The following is a 16,322-nucleotide window of genomic DNA, read 5'->3' on the forward strand; positions in this document are numbered from 1 at the left end:
AAAACACTTGAAGTAATATTACATTAGAAAAAAGAATGATGCCACTTGTAATGTTTAATTTTTTTTTTTAATGTTTATCTTTGAGAGAGAGAGACAGAGACAGAGCATGAACAGTGGGAGGGACAGAGAGAGCGAGACACAGAATCCGAAGCAGGCTCCAGGCTCTGAGTTGTCAGCACAGAGCCTGACGCAGGGCTCAAACCCACAAACTGCGAGATCATGACCTGAGCCGAAGTCGGACACTTAACTGAGCCACCCAGGCGCAGGGAAAAAAAAGAAACTAACTTTCTCTTTAGTCAAATGACAGATGTCAGAACTTAAAAAAATTAATCAGCATACACTAAATCCTTCACAAAGAGTTTTTAATAGTGCTTAAATAGCTCACATGGTATAAAGAGTTGCCTAAAATAACACTGAAAAAATAACATTTTAAAAAACGTTTATTTATTTATTTTGGGGAGAGGGGTGGAGAAGAGGGGCAAAGAGTGAAGGGAGAGAGAGTCCCCATCAGGCTCCACTCCATCAGCACAGAGCCCAATGTGTGGCTTGATCCCACAACAATGAGATAATGACCTGAGCCAAAATCAAGAGTCAGGCGCTTAACCAACTGAGCCACCTAGGTGCCCCTGAAAAATTAACTCTTAAAATTAATTTCATGTAGAATTACTATTTACATGGTAATTTCTGAATGTTTATTTTCAAGTATGCAAACATATAAGCATACTAGCTTTCTCCAAATTATACTTACAGGACATTTCCTATAGTCATCAGTTGTATTTGCTGCTTGTAGCAACTCTGCAAACATTTCAGGCTTAAAACGTTCATGCCTTTCCATCATTCTTTCCACTTCATTGCTACAAAAGAAAGAAGCAGTCCCAAATGTGTCCTATGAACTTTAAAAAGATCTAACAAACTATGCATGAAAAGAAATTAAGTTCTCAATATGGGTATGATCATTTTTTCTGTTTAAGACAGGTTTTGTCCGAAAAATTAACCATAAAGTAAATTTCCATAAAGTGAAAAATTATGGAATTTGGCAGGTGCATGATGAAAAACATTTATTACCATGGTCTGGAACTACATGAACAAGATAATAAGATGCTCCAAGTTTTAAGTCAAATGTTTCTTTTACATTATTGTTTAACAAGTAGGGACTTGAGTTTAAACTCTGACCTAACAAGAACAACAAATTGTGGGAAAGGCTCCCTCTCTGGCCTCAAATTCTCAAAAACGAAGTTATAATTTTCAGCTAATAGAGGGGCCTTTTGCTGATTAATGCAGAAGTCCAAACCAAAACTACTTAGGTCAGGTTTGTGCCTTATGAATGCTGACCATTTCATTAGAACATAGGCAGGATATCTATGCCACTTTTTGTGTAGTCTCTCTTAGAATCTAATTTTTATATACCAAAATATTAAGTATCTTTAAACAACCATTTAAATATTTCCAAAAAGAAATGCAATGTAACCTTAAATATCCTTACTAGTTTCCATTCTAGATGTTCTGGTTCTGCTTAGTAATGTGAACTGTCCTAGAGTTGGATATACTTTACAGTTTCATGATTTAAATAATGTACAATATTCAGTAACAACTAAGAGCACCCATTCTTCTAAAGTACTTCATAAATGTATTAAAATGCACTAAATCTGACAAGCTCATTCAAATTGTACATTTAAAATAGTGTTTTTGTTAACATTTAAAATGACAATTTTTGTTAAGCCTGGAATTCAGTAACTGGTATTCAATACTTATTACCAATGAAAAGAAAGTGACTACAGTTAAACCTTAAATAACATGGAGGTAAGGGGCACTAACCTTCATGCAGTCCAAAATCCGCATACTAACTTCTGACCTGCCCCCAACTTAACTACTAATAGCCTATTGTTGGCCGGAAGCCTTACCAGTAACAGTTGATTAACACATATTTTATGTTATATGTAGTATATACTGTATTCTTACAAAAAGGCTAGAAAAAAGTAAATGTTATTAAGAAAATCATAAGGAAGATGTAATACATTTACAGTACTGCACGTACATTTATTGAAAAATCTCCATCTAAGTGGACCTGTGCAGTTCAAACCTGTGTTACCGAAGGGTCAACCATAATTACCATTTAAAGTCTGGTTTCTTGCAATTTGTGGTGTAGATCTCTACAGAGAGACTGATGGAGCTCTAACTCTGTTACATAAGATACTGCCTCAGAGCATTGTCATTATATAAGAGTTTCAAAATAGACTTAAAGTTTTATAGTTTTTAATTTGTGGCCTATCCTTGTTCAGACACTATCCTACTTTTCATACAAAGTGAAAAAAATGAACCTATAATTGACTGAAGTTTAGGGAATGTTTCCTTAAACCAATATCCCCAACTCTATATACTAAGAAAGATACTAAACACACTCAAATAACCAAATTGATATTATTCAATAGTCTTTAAGTAATATTGTGTTATATCAAAAAAAAGCCAGGTAGTTTAATATTATAATGAAACAGATAAGCACCTGATATTCACTTTGTACAATGATTAAAATATTGATAGCATTTAAAAAAAAAAATTTTTTTAACGTTTATATATTTTTGAGACAGAGAGAGAGCATGAACAGGGGAGGGTCAGAGAGAGAGGGAGCCACAGGATTTGAAACAGGCTCCAGGCTCCGAGCTGTCAGCACAGAGCCTGATGCGGGGCTCGAACTCACAGACTGTGAGATCATGACCTGAGCCGAAGTTGGACGCTTAACCAACTGAGCCACCCAGGTGCCCCTTAAAAATTTTTTTTAATGTTTATTTATTTTTGAGAGAGAGAGAGAGTGTGAGTAGGGGAGGGGCAGAGAGGGAGGGAGACACAGAATCTGAAGCAGGCTTCAGGCTCTGAGCTGTCAGCACAGAGCCCAACACAGGGCTCGAACTCACGAACTGGGAGATCATGATCTGAGCCAAAGTTGTATGCTCAACCGACTGAGCTACCCAGGCACCCCAATAGCATTTAGTAACTAACTGTTGAACTGATTTATTCTGATTAATAATTATTGATCCATGCTTTATTTTTTTGTATTAAAATACCTATAAACATTTATTCAATGTTTACCATATATCAAATATTTATATTCTCAAATACCTGTTAGAAAATGTTCAAACAATTCTTATGTAAAGTCTAGGGATCATATGGATCCCTAATTAGTAATGTTTCATGCACAGGGAGGGAGGGGACAGCCAAGCATAGGCAAATTTTTATTTCAGGTTAATGTTGAGGCCTTAAACTCAATAAATCTAATGAAGAATTAATGTCACCATCCCCCCACCCCCCCTTTCTGCTTACCCTAGTTTCCATCACCATGATGGGATATGGAGCTGATGGGTCACTACAAAGATAGCACCTTAGCAAAAATGAAGAAATAATGTGCAGCTCCATTTACCATTGAGCTTGTCATTTTAAACTCTGCTTCACAATTCCAAAAACTTGGTATAAATATAAATAGATACAAATTTTCACTAATATTTGGTACATTTCATTAAGTATACATTTTAGGCTAAAACAGAAACATCCAACTGAGACAGACGTCACTTAGTACTTCTGATGGCAGCATATTTTTTAAGTTTAAGACAGAGAGTAGATATTCACATATGTTATGGTTTTATAAAATAAATGCTCAATGTGCTTAAATGTATTATTAACGTCTCTGGTAAGGTTCTTACCATAGGGCTGTTGTAGAAATGTACCGCACAAATTCTGTAAAAGGTAGAGGATCTGACGATGCTCCACAGCTACGACACACACACTACAGGTAAAAACATGTTTAATTTATCAATCATAAAACATAAATGTAATACATATATTTATTTATGTTATATATTATACCAAAGTACAAATGAATGAAATAAATATAACAAATACAATATCTAATAAGGTGGTTAAGCCATCTCACCTGTTCATACAGAGTCATGGCAAACTTCTGGTGAGTGATACAAGATTTAGAGGTACACATGTCTGCATCTCTGCTTGGCACTATGTGAAAATGAATCCTCTCCAATATATTTTCCTAATTTAAAAATTAAAAGACAAATGACTTGTGAATCTTACAGAAGATACTTCATAATACAACTATTTTTAACTTTATAAATTTAAAAATCTTTTTAGGATTTTCCAAAGTGTTAAATTTAACAGCACCATATATATTGTCAGCTTTTCAGCTTTCCTCTTTAATCAACCCTTCAAATACCGTTCAGTTATTCACCCTTTGTAGTATTAGCTTTTTTAAAAAAATTAAATAAAAGAAACATTAATTTAATAAATATCTTTAATACCCTTTAAAAAATCAATTCATGATGGCTGACATGTAGAATTTAATAGAAAACATAAGTTTCCCATATTTGCAGCATTCTCACATTGAAAAAAACAGTTGATCTTTTAAAAATCCTACTTGGGATATTTTAATAGTCTGTATAACTCACATTCAAATAGCAATGACAAAGGCTTGCAATACCTACACTAACATCCTAATGCAAGAAATCTGCTCTGCAAACAAATTTCATATTAAATTTCAAATTTATAATACAGATCAATAAGGAATATTTATTTCTTTAACAATCCTTTTTAGCAAAAGCCTATCAAATAGATTCTTTATTTTTATCTAATGTTAATATTGAGAGACAGAGGGAGACAAAGCACGAGCAGGGGAGGGGCAGAGAGAAAGGGAGACAAAGAATCTGAAGCAGGCTCCTGGCTCTGAGCTGTCAGCACAGAGTCTGACTTGGGGCTCGAACCCACAAATCGCGAGATCATGACCTGAGCTGAAGTCGGATGTTAAACCGACTGAGCCATCCAGACACCTCCAATGGATTCTTTTAATTAGCTAAACATCTGCCTCCTCTGCCCCAGGAAATTTAAAACCATTCAATTATTTAAGCCTAAATTTCTAGATATTCTATGAATTATCAAACCATGTACTAGGACATTTCACTTAAGTGAAAATAAACTATAAAATTTGGTATTGTACAAAATATATTTATATTTTAAATAATGGATCTATTATGAACATGAGAATTATGAAAAGTATATTTTAGGACTGTGTATGCTGTTTCGGACACACTTTAATCAACATGGAAAGTGTGTTAAGCAGTGCATTAGTCAAAGAGCTTTCCACCTGTCTGAGAAAATAGTAAAGATACTCATTAAAAAAATGATAATAACATATAAATGTCAAATCAAAACCAAAAGTCATGAAACACACAGAGTTTTGAAGGGCGGGTAAGACAAGGATGCACTAAGCAGTATGGATTCCTTTCTATTGTTATAAATTTATGTTTCATTCCTCTCAAAATTCACATCACTTAAGGAAAACAAGCTAGTATCCTGATTTAGGGATTATCAAAAATACTTACAAAGCACTCTGCAGCATCATCCATAAGGCCCAGCTGAAATCGCTGCTCATCTTTGAAGCTTTCTGCTAGAGCGTGTCTTATATTATCCGAAGGAAGTGCTTTTTCTCGACTATGTTGAAACTGTGCAAATATTGTCTGGGGATCAACAAGTACATCAGTAAGCTTAAAGCCAAAAACTAAAGAAACACTTCAGTAATTTCACTATAACAGAGTGAAACTCACACTATACCTAGAAATGGACATAGTCTTTTGCTCTAAAATTCCATACAAAATTTATTTCTATCAACAATGTATAGAAATGGTTGCCCCAGTCTCTAAATTAAGTGTCAGTGTGCACAGAATTAAATGAGTTCTCAGTTCCCATCCTCAGAGATTCTGATTGAGTATGCTGAAGTCAGAAGTCAGGGCAATTTTTAAACTGTTCCCAGCTAATTCTGATCCAAGTTGTTTAAGGAAAAGTTCTAAGTTGCTATAAATCTAAAAGTATGCTATAGGAATTAAAATTATGTTAATCAAAAATAAATAAACCTCAGAAAATGACAAATGCTGGTTTAAAAAGAAACAAAAATTAGGTAAGTTCAATGGGATGACAACTTCCCACCAATTAAAATTGTCTTTAAAAACTGACACTGTACAATTTGTATGAAGTCAGACAAAAGATGATGACTTTTAATTTTTTGAAAAATGTTTTAATTTTCAAATTATCAGTTTTCCTCACTTGGAGCATTATTTCTAACCTAAGCCTAAAAAACGGTGGAAACACTCACAAAAACATGATTTAGGTATTAATCTGGTTTTCCATTTTCCTTATTGAATTTAAGGAAGAAAAACTATTTAATAAGTTCCAATTTTATGACAATCACTTTAGGTGAGAGAAAGTGGGGGGAAAAAGGTTTTCAGTGACAACCCCACCAAGTAAGAATTGGTCATATTAAGTTCTTAAATAATTAGCTCAAGGGGTATGTCACCTCAAAATCAATTTTTTTTTTCCAGATCAACATCTGATAGGCTAGGAAGATATTTCAAAAACCTGTTCCACTACTGTAAGAAAAATCTAATTTATAAATAAATAAGAAATTGAAAAATAAAGATGCCAAATGATATTAGATATCTAGAACTATAATTTTTAGGTATAATTACAAATATGAAAAAGCAAAAAATATTTTAGATATCATTTCTTATGTAAGTAATAAACTTTTCAAGGTAATATTTAAGATATTAATCCTACACAAGAGTGTCATTTATTTGTCATCTGTTTTTTGACTGCCTAGTGTATGTGAGGCATCTTCACTAGAAAACAGACAAAAACACTGCCTTCGTGGAGTACACATTCTGGTTGTAGTAAGGGGAAGGCAAGTAACTAATTATATGTTGGAATATGATAGACACAATAGAGAAAAATAAAGACATAAAATAGAAGAGAGAAAAATAAAGTATTATAATAGAAATAGGGATGCTGAGAAAAGGGAGGTTAATTATTACCTAGGGTGGTCAGGGAGGGCCTCACTGATGTCCTCATTTGAGGACTGGCATAAAAGAAATAAGACAGGGGGCGTCTGGGTGGCTCAGTCAGTTGAGCATCCGACTTCGGCTCGGGTCGTGATCTCACGGTTCATGATGTCAGCGCGGAGCCTGCTCCGGATCCTCTGTCCCTCTCTCTGTCCCTCCCCCATTCATGCTCTCTCTCAAAAATAAATAAAAACATTTAAAAAAAGATTTAAAAAGAAGAGTGTAAGCTACAAAAACATCTAGAAGAAAAGCATTCTAGACAAAAGGAGTAACAATGAAAACACTCAGATGGAAGCCAGCTCTGAGAAATTGGAAGGAGGTAGCCAGTTTGGCTAAAGTGCAGTATGTGAGACAGGGAGTAAGTTTTGGAGGCAGGTAAGTGATTATGTAAGGCTATGAAAGATTTAGTCTAGACATTTTAACTATACTAGTTTTTACAACTGGACAAAATATCCAAAATTTACTGTGGCGTAAATAAAATGCGGTATTATAATTTGATCTAAGGTAATTCTTCATCCCCTAACAATAACCCTATTTTGCCATGTTCTAAAAAAGAGAGTGTAAAATTGCCTTCTTTGGTGATTTATATTCAGGAATATAAATCAAAAAAAAGCATGAAAATCACTTTTTATTTTCTTGTATGTATGTGTGTGTAAAAATATTCAAGAATGTAAAAGAATGAAATGTTTATCTCTGAAACACGTTAATAAAATCTTAATAATAATCTTAGTAATTTTTAGGTAAAAATCTCAACGACATAAATGAAATGCTACTATATACATGATTCCCTGTTTCTGTCTTTGTCTCTCTTCCATCTATTTTCATCCAAGTAGCCAAACAGATCCAGTTGAAATATTACATCTAATTAAAACAGATTATATCACTCTTCCACTCAAAACAATCCTGAGACTTCCTAAATCGCTCAAGAGGAAAGCCAAGGTTCTCACAAAGGTCTAGAAGGACGTACACAATATGGACTCCTGTTCCAGTTATTTATTGCTCCGTAGCAAACCACCACAAAATGTAGATACTACAAATAACATTTGTTTTGATCACAAATCATCAATTTGGGTGAGAACAGCTCGATTCTGCTCCACTGGGAGTTATCTAGGACAGTTTGAATGCTGGAACCCAGAATCATCCGAAGGTTGCTCATTACATAGAGCAGTTGATGGTGGCTGTTGGCACTACCAATCAGCTTGGGACTTCTGATATAGCTGTGGCCAGCTTGGCCTTCTCGCAGCATGGGGGCTCACTCCCAAGAATGACACCCCAACAGACAGAGCCAGATAGAAACTTTACCAGCTTTTCTAATCTAATCTCAAATGTCTGCAGCATCATTTCTGCTACATTCTATTTGATGGGGATGAATCCTTAAGGCCAGCCCATATTCAAAGAATTAGACTCCACCTTTTGATAGGAAGAGTGCAGAAGAATCTGAAGATATGTTTTAAAGCCACGAAAATTCACCTTACTTCTGAGCTCCCCTCCTATCATTCTCCCCCTTGCTCAGAAAGCTTCCACCACCCAGATTACCTTGAATGTGTCACACATACTCACCTTAGGACCTTTCCAGTTACTGTTTCCCTACTTCCCTGGAATATTCCATTCCGTCACCTCTTCCAGGTTATAGTTTAAACTTTCTCAGTGAGGCTTTCCTGGCTACTTAACACTCTCTATTCCCTTTCCCTGATTTACTTCCCCTCCTTTTTTAATTATTACCACCTAACATACTTTATATTTTGCTTACTTATTTTCCCCTGTCCTACAAGAATATATAAGCTCCATGAGGTCTGACGCTTTATCAGATTGTTCATTGCTGTATCCTCAGTAACTAGAGGTGCACAAAATTCAGTAGCTCAAACGTTTTATAAAATGAATAAAGAATTGTTTCAAAATAGTGAAAAATATAACATTCCTAATATTTTATACTATTTAGAATATTAATTTTCACTGTTCTTCCATAAAAGGGGGGACCATAAAGCTGAATAAATCATATTTTAAGAATTCACCTTCAAAGCTCTAAGTCATCTTGACAATGAACTTTAATTTCAAATAAACTAACCAAATCTGTCAACTAAACCAAACAAGCTATCAAATACAATTAAATTTTAAAAGGTTACCTTCAATGCACAAAATATACAGGCATCTCCCTGACAAACATGTCCAGTTAGAACCCGTAAGCTTCTTCGGAATATATCCAATTGCCATAAAACCTAAAAAATTGTAAGAAAAAAAAACAGTGAAGAAAGAAATATAATAAAATTTTTCTTACTAAGATAAAAGACAGATTTCAATATTTTTTTAATTGTAGAAGGCTAATAACTTAATCTCTTGTGCACAGACATATACAACCCCTAAAACTACCAGCAACTATTAAACTGCTACATACATGTAGTGAATATATATAAGATGGGTTTAGAAGATATTCCTGTTGATTCACATGCAAAAACTGACAGACACAGAATAAGAAAAAACTAATTCCTCAGTTAAGGATTTTATATGAACAGGAAACATGCGACACTGAATGGAGAACTTGGCAGTGACATTAAAAAGGAAGTGATTATAATACTTGGAACAAACTGAACTTTAGCAAGGAAAAAAATTGGAGTTGAAAGGTAGGGTGTATCAAATAAGGGTCAGTATGTAACAGCAAGAAAAAAAATGAGGAGGCCTCTGGTCACTGTATACTGAATGAAAAAAGGGCCAGCTGTGTGGTAACGGAGACAGCACAGTAAAAAGCATCAATTAAGGAGTAATATGAATATATTTGCTGCAATTATGCATGTTAGTTGTTACTAAAAGACAAGGACAAATAAAAACCACTGTAACTGTTTCAATAAATCAATCCAGTACTTAAAATCATTCTAAAAAAATCTGAAAAATGTACAGTGAGGATAATTTTGCCTGCTTCATTGCTGTTCTTGTAAGGATTAAATAATATGTAATAATACATAAAGTATTTAGAGGACTGCCCAGTACATAACTGGCACAAATGCCAGCTGCTATTTGTTGCTATAATTACTATTACAAGAAACAGATAAGATCTCCAAGTTTCCCTTTAACTTTCATTTTCTCAAATAATAGAACTTAGAAAACCCATTAACGAGCACTTATTTCTCCCAACTAGAAACAAAGATTAATAAAAACAAATGATTTTAATGAGTTCCTATATTTTCAATTACTCAATAACTAAAGGTCATTTCAGAATTTCCCTTTGACAGTTGCTTTTTCTTAAAGAAAACTAATAGAATCCATTTATCTATAATAAATAATTAGGTGTTTTACAAAGCACATGAAAATGTTTAATAATTTTCTTGCATATCATACGTATCAAATCATACCATAAAATACATGGTGTTGGAATTCATTCATTCATCCACCAAGATGAAGACCATGACAGTACAACCTCGGGATGTGTCACAGCACTTTGCTTAATAATATAACATCTGAAGGCAGGCTACCTGGGTATTAATTTTGGATTTACTGCTTACCAGCTCTTGGGCTGACTTGAATAAAATATTTTCTGAAACTCAATTTTCTCATCAGTTAAATGAAGATAAAAGCAGTATTTACCTCTTAGGATTGTTGGAGGAATTAGATAAGAGAGAACATACAGTGTTCAGGTTAAGTACCAACACACAGTAAGAACACAATAAATGTGAGCTATTAAAGATTATAACTTTGTTTTCAGAGAATTTAAAACCATACCCTATGTCATAACTACTTAATTGTAGTTACATCATCAGATAAAATTCTAAAATATTCAGCCAAAAGAGAATACCTTCCATAATCTGCTTATAAGGCTAGTGATGTGATTCTTTTAAATGTAACTGGAATGGGGGCGCCTGGGTGGCTCAGTCGGTTAAGCGGCCGACTTCGGCTCAGGTCATGATCTCACGGTCCATGAGTTCGAGCCCCGCGTCGGGCTCTGTGCTGACAACTCAGAGCCTGGAGCCTATTTCAGATTCTGTGTCTCCCTCTCTCTGACCCTCCCCTGTTCATGCTCTGTCTCTCCCTGTCTCAAAAATAAATAAAACGTTAAAAAAAAATTTAAAAAAAAAATGTAACTGGAATGTTTTCCGGATTAGCAAAATGTTTAAATTACACTAGATCTAAACTATAGAAAAAATACTTTGTGTGACTTCTCTATACATTATTCAGTGTAATAGTTTAACTCTTATTTTAACAAAATAGCAAAAATTATTCTAATTGTAGTTAATCCTTATCCTACTTCATTTTAAAATGTTGACTACAAGCAACCAATGGATCCAGGGAGAAATCAAAGAAAAAAATTTAAGTGATATCTTGCCATCTGCAACAACATGGATGGTCTTAGAGGGCAATAATGCTAAGTGAAATAAGTCAGGGAGAGAACAACAAATACCATATGATTCCACTCATATATGGAGTTTAAGAAACAAAACAAACAAGGAAAAAAAGAGCCAAAATAAAAAATAGACTCTTAAATACAGAGAACAAACTGATGGTTGCTACCAGGTCAATGGGCCAGGGATGGGTGAAATAGATAAAGGGGATTAAGAGTATATTTATCTTGAGCACTGAAAAATGTACTGAATTGTTGAATTCTTATATTGTACCCCTGAAACTAATATGCAAGTTAATCACACTTGAATAAAAAACCAAGGGGAATGGGGCACCTGGGTGGCTCAGTTTAAGTGGCCCATTCTTGATTTCAGCTCAGGTCATGATCTTGTGGTTTGTGAGTTCGAGCCCCGCGTCGGGCCCTCTGCTGACAGCTCAGAGCCTGGAGCCTGCTTCAGATTCTGTGTCTCCCTCTCTCTCTGCCCCTGCCCCATTTGTGCTCTGTCTCTCTCAAAAATAAATAACATTTTTAAAAAGTTAAAAAAAAAAAGGGGGGGGACTGCTTAGAAATGTGGAGTGGGCGGAACCCCTAAGACAAATGAAAATGGAAACACAATGTTCCCAAATCTAGGGTATGCAGCAAAAGCAGTTCTAAAGACATTCACAGCAATACAGGCCTACCTAAAGAAACGAAAGTCCAAATAAATAAACTTTACATGTAAAGACTCTAGAAAAAGAAGAACGAAACCCAAACTTAGTAGAAGGAAATATGATAAAGATCAGAGTAGAAATAAATAAAAGACAGACTAAAAAAAATTTTTTTTAGAAAAGACCAGTGAAACTAAAAGCTGGTTCTTTGAAAAGAAAAAAAAAACCAATAAACCTCAAACCCCAGAATTAGTTTAACAGGTGAATTCTACTAATCATTTAAAGAGTTGGTAATTATCTTTGTCAAAAATCAAAGAAGAAACACTTCCAAACTCATTCTACAGAGCCAACATTACCCTCATATCAAAACCAGACAAAGATACAGCACACAAAGAAAGAAAATAACAGGCCTATAGTTCTGATGAATACAGATGCAAAAATCCTCAACAAAATACTAGCAAACCAAATTCAACAGTACACGAAAAGGATCATACACCATTATCAAGTGAGATTTATTCCAGGGATCCAAGAGTGGTTCAATATCTGTAAATTAATCAACATTATGCTACATTAACAAAACAAAAATCTTATGATCTTAATATATACAGAAACAGCATCTGACAAAAATTCAACATCATTTATGATAAAAACTCTCAACAAAGTTAAAAATAAAAGAAACATACCTCAACATAACAATGACCATATATGACATAGAATAACATACTCAACAGTGAAAAACTGACAGCTTTTCCTTTAAGATCAGGGACAAGACAAAAATACCCACTCTGGTCATTGTTATTCAAGAAGTCCTAGCCACTACAATTAGATAAGAAAAGAAATAAAAGGCATCTAAGTTGAAAGGAAGTGAAACTGTCACTATTTGCAAATGATGTGATAATATACATAGAAAACCCTAAAGACTCCACCAAAAAACTTAGAATGAATTTAGTAAAGTCACAGAATACAAAATTAACATGTGGAAATTAGTTGTTTCTATACACTAATAATGAGCTATCAGAAAGAGAAATTAAGAAAACAATACCATTTAAATTGCATCAACAAAAATAAAATACCTAGGAATAAATTTAACAAAGGAGTTGAAAGACCTGTACAGGCATACCTCTGAGATATTGCAGGTTCAGTTCTAGACCACCACAATAAAGCTAATACCACAATAAACCAGTCAAATAAACTTTTTATTTTCCCAGTGTATACAAAAGCTATGTTTACCCTATACTGTCATCTATTACATGTGCAATAGCATTAGGACTAAAAAACGATGTACATACCTTAATTTAAAAATATTTTATTGCCAAAAATGATAACCATCATCTGAGCTTTCAGAAAGTTGTAATTATTCTATTGGTGGAGGGTCCTGCCTCAATGTTGATGGCTGCTCACTGATCAGGGTAGTGGCTGTATAAAGCTGAGGTGGTTGTACAATTCTTTTTTTTTTTTTTTTTTTTGGCAGTGGTAGGGTGGGGTTGTCTTCCAGTAAGGACTGGAAACCCTGCTAGACAAATTCTAAAAGAGCTGTAACACTCACAATTTCTTAAAATAAGACCATAAACCTTGCCACATTGCCTTCCTTTCGCCAACTATTTTTATGTAGCATGCAATACTGCTTGACAGAATTTTACCCACAGTAGAACTTTCAAAATTGGACTCAATCTTCTCAAACTCTGCTGCTGCTTTATCAACTAAGCTTATGTAATATTCCAAATCCTTTGTTGACATTTCAACAATCTTCACAGCATCTTCCAAGAGTAGATTCCATCTTAAGAAACCACTTTCTTTGCTCATCTGTAAGATGTTCTCATCCACTGAAGTTTTATGAGATTGCAGCAATTCACATCTTCAAGCTCCACTTCTAATTCTAGTTCTCTTACTTTTTCCACATCTGCAGTTACCTCCTCTACTAAAGTTGTAAACCCCTCAAAGTCATCCATGTACTTCTTCCAACCTATTAATGTTGATATTTTGACCTCTTTCCATGAATCATGAATGTTTTTAGTAACATCTAGATTCATTAGTCTTCAAGAATATTTTTAATTTACCTTGCCCAGATCCATCAGAGGAATCAATGCCTATGCCTATAGCCTTATGAAAGCTGTAGCCTTATGAAATGTTTTTTTGTTTGTTTTTTTGATGGAGTGCCCAAGCAGGGGGAGGGACAGAGAGAGGGAGAGAAAGAATCTTCAGCAAGCTCCATCCCCAGCACGAGCCTGATGCAGGACTCAATCTCACCACCCTGAGATCATGACCTGAGCCAAAATCAAAAGTCAGATGCTCAAATGATTGAGCCACCCAGGTGCCACTGAAATGTATTTCTTAAATAGCAAGACTTGAAAGTGAAAATTACTCCTTGCAGAATGGATGTTGTGTTAACAGGCATGAAAACAACACTAATCTCACTGTACATCTCCATCAGAGCTCTTGGGTAACCAAGTGCATTGTCAATGAACAGTAATATTTTGAAAGGATTCTTTTTTTCTGAATAGTAAGTCTCATTAGCAGGATGATTTGATAAACCATGTTGTAAACAATGTGCTGTCATCTTTGTTGTTCCATTTAGAGGGAATGGGCAGAGTAGATTTAACATAATTTTTAAGGGCCCTAGAATTTCTGAAATGGTAAATAAGTACTGGCTTCAATTTAAAGTCACCACCTACATTAGCCCATAACAAGATATCCTGTCCTTTGAAGCTTTGAAGCTGGGCTTTGACTTCTCTCTTCTAGCTACGAAAGTTCTAGGTGGCATCTTCTTTCTATAGAAGGATGTTTTGTCTACACTGATAGTCTGTTGCTTAGCGTAGCCACCTTCATGAGTTATCTTAGCTAGATCTTCTGGGTAACTTGCTGCAGCTTCTACATCAGCACTTGCTGCTTCATTTTGCACTTTCTGTTATAGAAAAGGCTTCTTTCCATAAACCTCATGAACCAACCTCCACTAGCTTCAAACATCTCTTCTGCAGATTCCTCACCTCTCTCAGCCTTCATAGAATTGAAGATAGTTAGGGCTTACCTCTGGATTAGGTTTTGACTTAGGGGGATGTTGTGGCTGATTTGATCTTCTATCCAGACTGCTGAAACTTTTTCCATTTCAGCAAGAAGGCTTTTTCACTTTCTTATCATTTGTATTTTCACTGGAGTAGGACTTTTAATTTCCTTTGAGAACTTTTCCTTTGTATTCACAACTTTGCTGTTTGGCACAAGAGGCCTCACTTTCAGCCTCTCTCGACTTTTGCAATGCCTTCCTCACTAAACTTAATCATTTCTAGCTTTTGCTTTAAAGTGAGATACATGAGGCTGCCTTTCACTTGAACACTTAGAGGGCACCGTAGGTTTATTAATTGGCCTAAGTTCAATGTTGTTATGTCTCAGGGAATAGGGAAGCCCAAAGAGAGGGAGAGACATGAGGGAACAGCCAGTCAGTGAAGCAGTTAAAACACATACAACATTAACCAATTAAGTTTGCTATCCCATATGGGTGCAGTTTGTGGTGCCCCAAAACAATTACAATAGTAATATCAAGGCTAGTAATTACAGATCACCATCACAAATATAATAATGAAGAAGTCTGAAATACTCCAAGATTTTAAAAAATGTGACTAAGCCACACAAAGTGAGCAAATGCTATCGGAAAAATGGTGTCCACAGACGTGTTTGATGTAGGGTTGCACAAACCTTCAGTTGGTAAAAAAAAAAAAAAAAAAAAAAAAGGCAGTACCTGCAAGGTGTAATAAAGTGAAGCACAATAGAGCAAGGTATGACTGTACTCTGAAAGCCGCAAGACATTTGTTGAAAGAAACCAAAGATGACACAAATGGAAAGATATTCCATGCTCATGGATTAGAAGAATTAATATTCTTAAAATGCCCATACTACCCAAAGCAATCTACAGATTCAATGCAATGCTCATCAAAATAGCAATGACATTCTTCACAGAAATAGAACATGGAACCACAAAAGACCCTGAGTAGCCAAAGCAATCTTGAGAAAGAAGAACACAGCTGGAGGCATTATGCCTCCTGATCTCAAACTATACTACAAAGCTATAGTAATCAAAATGGTGTGGTAAACACAGGAATACAGAGACACATAAGTCAATGGAACAAAGAGCCCAGAAATAAACCCATGCTTATACGGTCAATTAATATATGACAAAAGAAGAACATACAATGGAGAAAAAACAGTCTATTCAATAGTGTTGGGAAAACTGAACAGCTACATGTGAAAGAATGAAACTGAACCACATTTACACAACATACAAAAATAACTTCAAAATGGATTAGAGACTTGAATGTGAAACCTGAAACCATAAAATTCCTAGAAGAAAAGATACGCACTAAGCTCTATCTGATATCAGTAATACGTTTTTTTTGGACCAATCTCTTTAGGCAAGGGCAAAAAAGCTAAAATAAACAAATGGGATTGCATTAAACTAAAAGCTTTTGCAGA

The 16,322-nt window shown here is 34.8% G+C and overlaps 1 protein-coding gene and 1 non-coding gene across 3 annotated transcripts in view; both read right to left on the bottom strand.

The window, feature by feature from the left end:
* Nucleotides 1–16,322, bottom strand: part of USP53 (ubiquitin specific peptidase 53) — a 64,545-nt gene that overhangs the window by 29,220 nt on the left and 19,003 nt on the right. For both annotated transcript variants that reach the window (XM_019418542.2, XM_019418539.2), the window contains exons 3-7: nucleotides 9,011–9,103; nucleotides 5,379–5,513; nucleotides 3,923–4,036; nucleotides 3,693–3,775; nucleotides 749–854 (exon numbers count right to left, since the gene is read on the bottom strand). In XM_019418542.2, the coding sequence (XP_019274087.2) occupies nucleotides 749–854; nucleotides 3,693–3,775; nucleotides 3,923–4,036; nucleotides 5,379–5,513; nucleotides 9,011–9,103 (531 nt within the window). The remainder of the gene's footprint in view (nucleotides 1–748; nucleotides 855–3,692; nucleotides 3,776–3,922; nucleotides 4,037–5,378; nucleotides 5,514–9,010; nucleotides 9,104–16,322) is intronic.
* Nucleotides 13,341–13,405, bottom strand: LOC128776815 (U7 small nuclear RNA). Its single transcript, XR_008421975.1, has one exon. It is a non-coding gene; the product is annotated as a U7 small nuclear RNA (small nuclear RNA).

The sequence above is a fragment of the Panthera pardus genome, unplaced genomic scaffold (assembly GCF_024362965.1).
Source record: "Panthera pardus isolate Hobbes unplaced genomic scaffold, ASM2436296v1 HiC_scaffold_13, whole genome shotgun sequence".
NCBI classification, from domain to species: Eukaryota; Metazoa; Chordata; class Mammalia; order Carnivora; family Felidae; genus Panthera; species Panthera pardus.